The sequence below is a fragment of the Mus musculus genome, chromosome 7 (genome assembly GCF_000001635.26).
Source record: "Mus musculus strain C57BL/6J chromosome 7, GRCm38.p6 C57BL/6J".
NCBI lineage: Eukaryota > Metazoa > Chordata > Mammalia > Rodentia > Muridae > Mus > Mus musculus.
The window spans coordinates 101,248,891-101,261,528 of record NC_000073.6 but is presented as its reverse complement, the minus strand read 5'-3'; the positions used below and the strand labels follow the sequence as shown (position 1 = coordinate 101,261,528).

The window sequence follows — 12,638 nt, the reverse complement described above, 5'->3', positions numbered from 1 at the left end:
GGTGAGAGAGGGAAGGTGGAGGGGAAAAGGGAAACATGATCAGGAATTGGGGCATGGGAGATAGGAGTGAAGCCTCGAAGGTCAGCAGAATTAGTGGAAACAGGCACAGGTAACCTCGGGAGGTGTGTGTGTGTAGGGAGGCCTCTAGAATGTACCAGAGACCTAGGAGGTGAGAGACTCTCAGGACCCAAAGGGAGGGACCTTAGATGAAATGCCCAATAGTGGGGAAAGGGAACTTGGAGAGTCTACCTCCAGTAGAAAGACAGGGCATCAAGTGGAACAATAGGGCTGCCATCCTCAAGTCAAAAACTCTGACCTAGAATTGTTCCTGTTTAAAAGAACTGCAGGGACAGAAACAGAGAAGAAACTGAGGGAAAGGAGGTCCGGTGACCGACCCAACTTGGGATCTGTCTCAAGGGGAGGCTCTAAGGCCTGACACTATTACTGATGCTATGGAGTGCTTACAGATAGGACCCTAGTATGGCTGCCCTCTGAGAGGCCCAACAAGGAGCTGACCGAGACAGATGTAGATACTTACACCCAACCAATGGACTGAAGTCGGGGACCTCTGTGGTTGAATTAGGAAAAGGCTGGAAGAAGTTGAGGAGGAGAACCCCATAGGAAGACGAGCAGTCTCAACTAATCTGGACCCCCTAGATCTTTGACACTGAGCCACCAACTAGTCAGCATACACCAGCTGATGAGGCCCCCAGGACATATGCAGCAGAGGACCAGCTGGTGTGGCCTCAGAGGAAGATGCACCTAACCCTTGAGAGACTTGAGACCACATGGAGTGGGGAGGCCTGGTAGAGTGGGGTACATCCTTCCATGCATCCACTCAGTTCTTCCTGCAACAAACACAAGTATCTGTTGTGTACCAAAGCACTGTGCTGTATGGAGCTCAGTCAGAAGACAGGGCCATTATATTCCACAGAGGAAGATGATAAACAAAAGAAAATAAAGACAGACAAACATTGATAGATTCCATCAAGAAACAAGCAGGGTGAATCCTGGACTTGAAGGGAAAACAAGCTGTGTGCTGCTTATTACCTGTCAAACTCTCCCTGCACTGGGTTCTTGTTCTGCCCCTGGTAACTGAATCCATCTTTATACTAAGCCTGTGTATTTTATGTGTATGTGTGTATATATGTGTGCTCATGTGTGTTAGCCAGGAACTTGCCAATTTGGCTTGCTACCCTGGCTGGCTAGTGAGCCCCTGGGATCTTCGGTGTCCACTTTCCCAGCATGGAAGGAATGGCAAGCATGCATCACTAGTCTGGCTATGACGCACAGGTTCTGGAGCTTGAACGCAGGTCCTCATGCTTGCAAGGTAAGCACTCAACTGACTGAGATATTTCTCCAGCTCAGACCCTACATTTGAGAAGATACTTCCCAACTTTCTAAATGTCCATTTCACTAGAGAAGATCTCTGAAAATTACAGAAATACTAGTTTTTCTCTTCTACCACTTTCAGCTAAAATGCATATTTACCTTATAAATGGAAAAATAAGTTTGGGGGACAGACACCAATAGCCCAATTAGTGGCAAAATATTCTTTACCAAATTGAAAAAAAAAAAACCAAACACTAACATACTTGTTCTCTCCTCCCTCTTCTTTGCTGTACTAAGCTTAAATGAAGTGACAGGCAGAAGGTAACAACCTCCCACTGTTTTTAAAGTTTTAGCAAGTTTGGCCTCAGAGCAAACAACAGTGAAAGTCAGTCAGCCAATGAAATCCAAGAAAAGAAACTGTACCGAGTGTAGAGTGCCATTGCTGGTCACGGCTGGAGGACGGGCCCACCGCTCATTTTCTAGTTCCTCCATCACTTGGTTCATGGCACTCTTTAACCACGTATCTACAGAAACCCCAATCTGCTTCAGTAGGTCTAGCCGGGCTTCAGCTTTCAATTTAATGATCTAAGAAAACAGCAAAACAAACAAGGTTGTGACTCAAGGCAATTTTTCCTCCCACTGAATAAATTATTTCCAACTTATTAACAATCTTGGTATTTATCAGCAATTGTTATATATTAATTTTTATCTACAGAAAATAGAGAACATGAACACAAGCACATAAGGCAAATGGTGTACTTGTATCTTATTGATTCAGGGGTTGCTGGAGATTGAACTCAGGTCCTGTGCATGTGATGCATGTGATGCGCTGCTACCACTCAGCCACACCTGCTGTACCTTGCATTGCAACAAGACCACAGTACTGATAACATAAAACAAAATGTGACTCGGAAGAAATGAGAATACCACAAAATCTTCCTTTTGCTGTTAAGAATGTGGCTTAGAACACCTTGAAGTCCAGCATCTTCAGTAGCCTTCTAAGCTCACCCTGGGATTTTTCTTTTCCTTCATACTCCATAAGTAAACAACTTAACCAGGTTATCCTCTTGTTTTAAAATGCTATGACTCTGGACTAGGACCATGTTTTATTCTTAAAATAAACACATTTATTAATTTAGTACAAATGTGTGTTTGAGTACATGTATGTGCATCACATGACTGGAGCATGAAGAAGGAAGAAGGAAGGAGGCATTCAATTCCCTGGAACTAGGTACCGATAGTTGTGGGACAACATGTGGGTGCTGGATCCTCTACAAGAGAAGTAAGCACTCTTAACAACTGAACTATCTCTCCAGCTCCAACTGGATTCTGAGTAATGATCTGGAGTGGGATAGCTTTACACTTTGGAATATCCTTTTCTGTCTTTTCATAGGCTCTATGCTCCTGTGACTACACACCCCAACATATCACATGCTCTCATGCTTGGTTGATGCCAGTCATTTTTGCACAATGCTTTATGCTTTATGATGCCCCTTATCTTTTGAGGGTCAGTTCAAACATCCTTTCTATGGTTTTTCTAATGAATTTCCTTCTTGCTCAGCTAATCACACCCTTTCCTCTGTTTATAAAACACTCTGTACAGATCCAGCCATAATGAGGAAGGCATTAAACATCTAGCTGTTTGGGTGTTGGCTTTTTTTTTTTTTTTTTTTTTTTTTTTTGACACAACTGAGGCCCCTTTAGCACTGAGCTATTCTCCTAACTGTGTTCAGGAGTCTTTGAATGAGTTCCTACATAAAAGCACTTCTACTGCTCTTCTAAGGAACGATTTTTACTTTGAACTTTAGTTGAAATTAATCTTGAAAGGCTGTCATTCAAGGACATGGACATAAAGTATTTTCTTTTTTAATAATAATGCTAATAACATTTCTTTTTAATAATATCAACACTTTCCAGCACAGGCTTTAAGAACTTTGTTTTTGACTTGGCTGCCATGAGTGACTGTTAATTAACAGTCCTTTTGATTTTAAATTAAATCATAATGAAGCTGCCAGAAACACTTGAAATTGAGAATAGAGTTGCTCGTCACTAAATTCAAGACAGACAGTAACTGCCAGTTTTCTGGACTCTGATCCTAAACCATAGACAAGTACCCACAAAACAACACAAGCACAACTATACATATGTACTCATATCACACACACACACACACACACACACACACTCATGGAAATCAAACATATAAGTCACCTAACCACTAAAGCAGAGAAACAAGAAAAACCAAGACATATTCAGTATATTTTATTTCCTCAACATTGAGTAGTCTAGTTTGCATTAAGATTTATTGATTGATTAACAGAGACAGGGTCTCATATAGTTCAATCTGGCCTCAAACTTGAACTTCCTATCCTTTTGCTTTTTCCAAGTACTAGGATTACAGACACATTTTATTGTGGTCAATGTATATAACATATGATGACTATTTTTCTATTTTTGAGATTATAAAATAATTACCCCCCAACTTCCTCTCTCAAATTCTTCCCACGGATCTCTCCTTGTTCTCTTTGTCAGCCATGGTGCCTTTTTTCTTTTTTTCTTTCCTTTTTTTAAAAAAAGATTTATTTATTATTATAAATAAGTACACTGTTAGGGCGTCAGGTTTCATTACAGGTGGTTGTGAACCACCATGTGGTTGCTGGGATTTGAACTCAGGGCCTCTGGAAGAGCAGTCAGTGATCTTAACCGCTGAGCCACCTCACAAGCCTGGTGCCTTTTTTCATTAACTGTTATCACACATATATGTATATACATATATTCTTTTAAATATACAATCTGGTGGTCCTAACTCTAGGCCCTATATAATTTAAATTCTGCTAGTTTATCTTTTGGTTAGAGAATTTAATACACTTACATTTAAAGTATAGCTTTTTATTCTTCCCTTCCTGATATGCTGTTTCCTTTTAAGTTTAGTTTGTTAAAAAAACTTTATCTATTATAATAATGTGTGTGTGTGTGTGTATGTGTGTGTGTGTGTGAGTGTGTATGAGTTTATGTGAACCACAGACATGCAGGAGCTCCCAAGAGGTCAGAAGAGAGCATCAGATTCCCTTGAACCAGAGTTATAGATGATTTTGAGGCCCCATGTGGGAGAGGTGGGAGCCAAATCCAGTCCCCTGCAAGAAAGGTAAGCACTCTTAACCTCTGAGCCATTCTCCAGCCCAAAGTTGGTTTTAACTTTTGTAGTGAGACGTTTTGATTCCTTTCTCATTTTCTTTACAAGTATGTGTATATTATGTATATTTTATGTATATATTTATAAGAAATTATATTTAATATATTTTAAGCTATAACATCCAATTATTGATTTATAATGATATATAGGTCAGATGATTACTTTGTTTATAGGTGTACATGCGTATGTGGGTGACAAACTGCATTTCAAAAAATTTCAAATACTTAGAAACCAGGGTAAGCTGGGCTTAGCAGTACATGTCTTTAATCACGTTAAGCACTTGGGAGGCAGAGGCAGGTGGATCTCTGAGTTTGAGGCCAGTCTAGTCTACAGAGCAGGTACCAGGACAGCCAGGACTACAGAGAGAAACCTTGTTTTGAAAACCCAACTAAACAAACAAACAACAAAAACAACAACAACAACAAAAAAAAAAAACCCAAGCAACTGAATAACAAAACAAAACAAAACAAAAAACAGGGTAAAAATGATTACTAATGTTTTATTAAACAATTGTTTCATTCTAATTTGTTTTTGTTTTTCAAGACAGATTTTCCTTATGTAGCCATGGTCTCCTCAAATTCACAGAGATCTGCCTGCCTCTGTCTCCTGAGTGCTGGGATTAAAGGTGTGCATACCAAACCTGGCTCATTCTAATTTTCAATTAGAGACTGAAGAGAGTACCACAGCTAATGTAAATGTTCTTGTGAGAATTGTAGAAATCATAACAGAGTAATAATAGTTTATTGTGAGATTCTTTTTCTAAGAATCTGGTACATAGGAAACACTCATTAAATTGTCAAATTAATCAATATGACTTTGCCGCAACTTCAGGCAAGAATTAATGACTATAGAATCCTTAGTCTCTGTATTTACATTTTCAATTTCTGCTCACTGTAAAAGTTTTTTCATTAATTACAAAGTACTACAACAGTGCTTACTCTAATTAGCAATAAAAATGAATGGAACCACACAGAGACTAGACAAAGCAGAATAATAAACAAGGGAGGGAACCATTTATGTTGGCAGGAAATACAAAGGAAATACAAAGGGTATGATAAAATTTTAAGCAGTGTTTTCTCTTTTGGTGAAGTATTTATAATAAAATAAACAAAAAATAATGCAAATAATAATATGAGCTAGAAAAAAAGGAGAAACAGTTAAATGATTACTGTCAGTTTTTCTGAAGAGTTAAGTGATCTAGTGTATCCAAAAATTTCAATATGACAAACCTGCAACTGCTGCCCTAATAAAATATGCCCTCACATCTGCCAACTAATTTTAGCATGGCTATTTTTGATTATCCAATAAGTTGAAACTAAGTGAGAGCTCATTTGAAGACAATTTTACAGATACTTAAAACTAAGATAATGGATATGATATCGTGGTTCTATATTTTTAGTAAGAAAATTATCTTTGAGAATAAAGACTTAACTGGTTGTGTCAGGAGAGGTAAGACATTGTGTTGTAGAATCCCACTCAATGTTTGAGTTTTAAATTAACTCATAGTGAGTTTGGCATACTAATAGGAATACTAGGTCATTTCCTCTAAATGGAGACTGCGTGACCTTTTACTGCTACACTAAGAGTGAGGTGGAGCAGCTTGGTGATGTTAAGGTTGGCACCATGGCACCATGTTGGAGTCTGAAAATGAAAATGTCTCTGAAGACATACCTTCAGAAACATTTTGAGACTTGTCTCAAAATACTCATTCCCGTTTTATTAATGTTTTCATCATAGTGTAAAAGCAACAAGTACAACTCTTGTTCACCACAAGCCAGTGTTTACTGCTCAGCAGTTGCCTGCCAACAGTATCTGGCCAGCACTTTAATTCAGAGGTTCTAGACTCTGGGTCTAGGGAGGAAAAAGGCCATTCATCTTGCGCGTGCTCGACTGGCCAGGAAGAACGACGCTGCAACAGGATCCTTCTGCACACGTTTATTGGGAGAGCTTGATTGTAGAGGCGAAAAGACCCCAAGCCCAGAACTGGTGCTGCTTACATAGGCCTAGGAGAGGCGTGTCTCACATCTGATTGGTTAACTTGTCTTGGCAAAAGAACCTTCACTGCCTATGTATGTGTGGTGGCCAGCAGTAGCCAACTGCCACTCTGCAACTGCCACTCTGCAACTGCCACTCTGCAACTGCCACTCTGCAACTGCCACTCTGCAACGACTTCCCACACATTCATTGGACACTTTGCTCTCCTCTGCATGGAAGCCTGAGGGTCAGACTGTAGCAGGTAACATGTGGAGCTGGGTACAGGGACAAATGACATGTCTATTCTGAGAGAACATGCTTGCTTACATTCTCTGTGCTGGCTAAATCACTGAAGTGCTTTCTTAAAACTTTTAAAGGGGTATTTGAAAGTCACGAGTTTAGATGAACATTCAACTAGTTCAAGAATTCCTTATTTGAATGCCTTAATAGATACTGGCCCAGAATCTGTGCGTGACATTATATATGTTTATGTGCATGTGTTATATGGATGTACACATGTGGAGGCCAGACATCAATGTTGAGTATTGTTCTTTTTTTTTTTTTTTAAGATTTATTTATTATTATATGTAAGTACACTGTAGCTGTCTTCAGACACTCCAGAAGAGGGAGTCAGATCTTGTTACGGATGGTTGTGAGCCACCATGTGGTTGCTGGGATTTGAACTCTGGACCTTCAGAAGAGCAGTCGGGTGCTCTTACCCACTGAGCCATCTCACCAGCCCTGAGTATTGTTCTTAATTTATCTCTACACTATTACATTTTTAAAAAGATTTATTTATTTATTTTTATTTATATGAGTACACTGTAGCTGTCTGTCTTCAGACACACCAGAAGAGGGCACCAGATACTATTACAGATGGTTGTGAGCTACCGTATAGTTGCTGGGAATTAAACTCAGGATCTCTGAAGAGCAGTCAGTGCTCTGACTGCTAAACCATCCTTCCACCTCTATTCATATGACTCCAAAAAAGATTAAAACCCAAAATTATGTGTTGTTTTTTGTCTGTTTGTTTTTTGTTTTGATCCTTCTTTTCCTAATCAAATCTCTGCTTATTCTCCTGGAATTTGAACATTCATGTGTCAATTTCTCTACCATTAATTTGTCTTATTTAATGCTACATGAAAACTTCAAAATTAACATCTGCATTGTGGCATTCCTTTTGCTATTTAATGTTTCATGACTGTGGGAACTTCACAGTAGGTTCAGAGTTTTCGTTGTTACGTGCTACAGGTACACAAAAATACAACTGTGGACACAAAGATGTTCATTGTCTTCAATTTAATACCCATGTAGACTCAAATTTCAAGGGTGCATTTCACACTGTGCCTGGAACTGAGTGACACACGACAACTGAGAGCTGTCCTACTGTCTTACCTCTGCTTTACGGATACTTTCTCTTGCTTCATCTATTTTCTGTTCCAGCTCTGCTCGGCTCTGTTCTGATAGAGCAACTCCATGACATTCTAGTTCATTTAGAACCTGTCAAAGAAAATAAAGTTTTTTGTTCTCATTTCTTTCCTTGAGTATTTACATAATTCCAGAGAGTTCAGTGGCTAAAATAATAATTAGTTTTAAACTTTTCATTTATTTAATTAATTTTTAAAAATTGAAAGTTGCAAAACAAGGAAGAGTCCTTGTCTTTGCTCCCCCCAACCCCCTTGGTGACGACTTATAAAAGCATGCAACAACAGCTTCCTCCTCGAGTGGTGCAGCTCAAGGTCTCTGATGGTTTCCTGTGTTCTGCAGTACTGCACATGGCACCAGGGTTGACCTGCCTTTCCATGGCTCATAAGCTGGTGCCTCCCCAGTACTGGTCTTGCACAGTAAGGCCACAATTAAGTGAAAGTTGAGTTGACAGTGTGGTTATGCTGGATAAAGTAGTCCACAACTCCCAGTGGGACTTGTGCTACAGAATGGTGGGCATTTAAACATTCATTGTCTGCTTATCCATTTTCCATTTACTATTTTGGACCCAAGGTAACAGGAGATGGAGAGTGAAAACCAAGAAATTGATAGATACAACCTATATACCTTATTTTCATTGCATAATTGAGACATGTATAGCTTTGATTGTTTTTTAAATGGATAGATCTTGACTTTTTTGTTTGTTTGTTTTTATTCTATCTCTAGGATTACAGATTTGTACCACCACACCTGCCTGATTATGGAGTATTCTTGCCAAACAAGTCTTGTAAAGAAACAAAAAGACTTCATTACCTCACAATGAATCCATTACATACTCTTTACACCAAGATAGTACTACCTCATCAATTTATAGTTTTTCAAATCATACTAATGAAAATCTTTTTTATGGGGAGAAGAAAACAGTAACATAATCCCTCAATGTTTCTATCAAACCTTGTCACGTTTGCAGAAACTGACCTCATTCTTCTTAAAGCACACACCCAACAGTTTAGCAAAAGTGCGCTTACACTCAGAGCACTGCTACTGGGACTTTTAAACTTCTTTTAAAACAGCACTACTACTACCTGTCTAATGACTCTTTGAACACATTGGAATGTCTGAGATGAAAACACAAAATCCCTTGTGCACTGTGTAAAAGCATTCGCTTGTCAGTAAAAGGTGATTGGCCAATGAACTGAGGCAGGATTAGAATGTGAGACATCCAGCAGAGAAAGAGGAATTCTGGGGTTGTGGAGATTTATCCAGGCACAGAGGAAGGTTGTTGCATGAAACATGACCAGGTAACCAGCTACATGGAGGGACTTAAAATAGTTAGATAAACAGGATAATTAAGTTATGAGCTAGTTGGGGAACAGGCCCAAACTTATGGCCTAAGCATTTATTCATAAGTATAATTTAAGTCTCAGAGTTATTTCAAAGAACTTATATATGGGCGGGAAAGCCCTCAGTTACTAAAGTGAAAGTTGTACATGTTGCTTGTTCATTGTATTGCAGTATTGGTGATCAAGCCAACTGCCCTGCACAAGTAAGTGGGTGTTCTATTAGTGAGCTTTACCTGGACTTTTATACTTTAGTATTACTAGATACTGCCAAATTTATATATTTTATATTTTAATAACAGTCTTATATTTTAATTTATTATCAAGATATTTATATTATTAACATATGTAATATATAACCACCTTACTGATATATTTAGTCCTATTAATAAATTTATATTTTAACACTAATAGACATCTCCAATAGGTTGTACCTACCCTTCACTACATTCTGACCACAGGGATACTGCCAAACTTTAAACTTATGCTGATACAAAATTCTTAAAACTTGATTTCATTTTTAAGACTTTACAGAAAGCATAGTTTCATGTGTGGCTGTCTACCTGTATTCCTATTTCACTGCATATGTATGTGTGTATACACATGGATGAGTGTACTAGCCCATGTAAGTGTGTGTGGAGGCCAGCCTGGTCTGCATAGCATATACCAGGATAGCTAGGGATGTGGACAGAGGAGACACTCATGTCTTAAAGAAAAAAAAAAGCTTATTAGATTTTCAAAGCAGGTAAGAGTTAAGAGCATAATGCTGACTGTTGAGAAAGTACAGGGAAAACATAAGAGTTTTCACATTAATAGAATTCAACTACCTGGAGCTGGAGAGATGGCTCAGTGGTTAGGAACAGGCTGCTCTTCCAGAGAATTCAGATTCAATTTCAAGTACACATATGGACACTCATAACTGCCTATAACTCTAGTTCCACTGGATTCAACACCCAATGCCCTCTTCTGACCTCTGTGTCAGGCACACATGTGGTACACAGGCAAACACAAATAAAAATAAAATTCAACTCTATCTGAAATTTCATAGAAGGCTCTGTGACAACTTCTCTCTCCCACCTTCACCCATCACTCCCCACAAAGAAACAGTGTAGACAAGAAGCCATTGAAGAGAACTCTAAAAAAACCGCGAGCTTTTTAAGAGCTGAAGTGTAGCTCTGTACAGTTGATGGCTTCTGTCAGAGGTGGCAGGAAGAAGGAGGACAGAGGATGCAGGTTTTTTTTTGTTTTGTTTTTTGTTTTAAGAGCCTGGCCACTGGGAGTTTGACCGTTTCCCTTGAGTATATGAGCAATGCAAATTAAACTTGGTATTTTTTTTTTTCCATTCTTCTTTTCCTTGGGGGAGGTGGACCTGAGAAGATTGACAAGCGAATGTGATCAGGGTACATTAGGTGAAGCTCCCGGGGCTGGAGAGATGGCTCAGCGGTTAAGAGCACCGACTGCTCTTCCAAAGGTCCTGAGTTCAAATCCCAGCAACCACATGGTGACTCACAACCACCCGTAATGATATCTGATGCCCCCTTCTGGTGTGTCTGAAGGCAGTTACAGTGTACTTACATATAATAATAAATCTTAAAAAAAATTAGGTGAAGCTCCCAAATAAACAATAAAAAGATTAGGTTGGAAAAAACCTATCTGAAATCTGACTTCAGCTGCACACAGCCAGCGTGCTCTACCATACTTACCCGCTGCTGATGAACAATATTTTTGTGCTCACGTGCCACACGTGTGGCCCATTTCCGAGCCTCCTTATTTAGACTGTGTTCCTCTGTGGTACCAGTTTCTGATTCTAATTGTCGACTCTACAACACAAGAGAGAACAGAAAGAAAAGGACTGTTATCTCTACTGTAACTTTTACCAATCTGTAGCTGGACCAGAGGGTCTTTCCTTAATCAGCACTGACAATGCAAGGCATGCCCTACTACTGTGAGAAACAAGGTCCCACGTCACAGAAAATCAGTGTTAGATAGCTACACAGAGATTAGTAGCCGTGGTGGCCACCGAGGATGAACCTCTCTCTTGTGGTCAGCTTTGGGCCCCACCTTTTTCTTCTCTGGTAACACTGGAAAGGTATCAATTTTGCCACTCCTCATCAGTGGTTCTCAATGACCCTTTAATACAGTTCCTCAGGGTGTGGTGACCCCCTAACCATAAAATTATTTTCACTGCTACTTCATAACTGTGATTTTTGCTACTGTTACGAATTATAATATAAGTATCTGTTTTCTAATGGTTTTAAGCAACCCCTGTGAAAAGATCATTCAAGCCCCCAGGGAGTCAACTCAACACACAGGTTGAGAACCACTGTAAAGTTCCCTTATCAAAAGAATGGAATATCTCCGACCCAGGGTGGAGACAGGCATTCTGATCTGCATCAAGGATCAGAACATTACACACTTATTGTTTTCTCTCCTGAGAGAATCCAGCTGGGCCTGTCATCACCTGTCCAGCAGTCCATTACCAATACTATCCTGCCTCTGTAATGGATATGATATTACTGTCATATCTAAACAAATCCTAAAGTTCTCTATCTACTATAATACATAAGACACCCAACAAAAATCCTGGTTATAAAATGGTATTTTTTAACTTTTCTCTCATCACCAAAAGGCTACTTGCCATTTTAGGACTAGATCACTCACTTTCAAACTTGGTCAGCTCCAGCACTTGCTAAGTGACTTTAAACAAACTTCCTCAACTTCAAAGCAAGGAATCAAAATTACATCTAAAATAGAGTTGTCATAAAGATTAAATAAGTTAATAAGTTATAGAACTAGAAAAATGTCTAGTGTGAAGTAATGTTCAAAGAATGCCAGCCGTTAATTTTTATTATCTTTCAATTGAAGTTATAGTGTTTCCTGATATCTGCAGGATAAACTTTAGTTCATCATCAAGAGTTAATCCATAACTAGGGCCTGGGAGAGTTCAGGGTAAGGGAACTTGCCATCAGGCCGGATGATCTGAGTTTGACTCCTGGGACCCACAGAGAAGGAGGAGAAAATTAACTCAAAATTTGTCCTTTGACCTCTATATTAGCAAATAAACATCAAAAAAACAAAAGATTTGCTTAAAACAAAGAATCTATAACAAGAAGAAAAATAACCTAAGAACAAAATAAGAATTTATAATGGATAAAAGCTTTAAAAATATATTTTATCAAAGGAAGATATATGAAGATCTGGTAAGTTCATGAAAACATTCAACAGCTGGTTATCAGGTAATTACAAACCAAAACTGCCATAAAACACTATTTCATAACCACGAGGATGGTTAAAACCAAGGATATGGGCCAGCGTGTAGCTCAGCAGCAGAATGCTTCTTTAGTATGCAGAAAGCCTTTGGTTTGACCTCTAGC

The 12,638-nt window shown here is 38.9% G+C and overlaps 1 protein-coding gene and 1 long non-coding RNA gene across 6 annotated transcripts in view; one reads left to right on the top strand and one right to left on the bottom strand.

The window, feature by feature from the left end:
- Fchsd2 (FCH and double SH3 domains 2) overlaps positions 1–12,638 on the bottom strand; it is a 175,907-nt gene that overhangs the window by 22,877 nt on the left and 140,392 nt on the right. For all 5 annotated transcript variants that reach the window (XM_006507518.3, XM_030242304.1, NM_199012.2 and 2 more), the window contains 3 exons: positions 10,968–11,084; positions 7,895–7,999; positions 1,756–1,917 (listed from right to left, as the gene is read on the bottom strand). In XM_006507518.3, coding sequence (XP_006507581.1) covers positions 1,756–1,917; positions 7,895–7,999; positions 10,968–11,084 — 384 coding nt within the window. The remainder of the gene's footprint in view (positions 1–1,755; positions 1,918–7,894; positions 8,000–10,967; positions 11,085–12,638) is intronic.
- On the top strand, positions 2,985–8,034 carry Gm50587. The gene is made up of 2 exons (XR_001778235.2): positions 2,985–4,477; positions 6,263–8,034. It is a non-coding gene; the product is annotated as a predicted gene, 50587 (long non-coding RNA).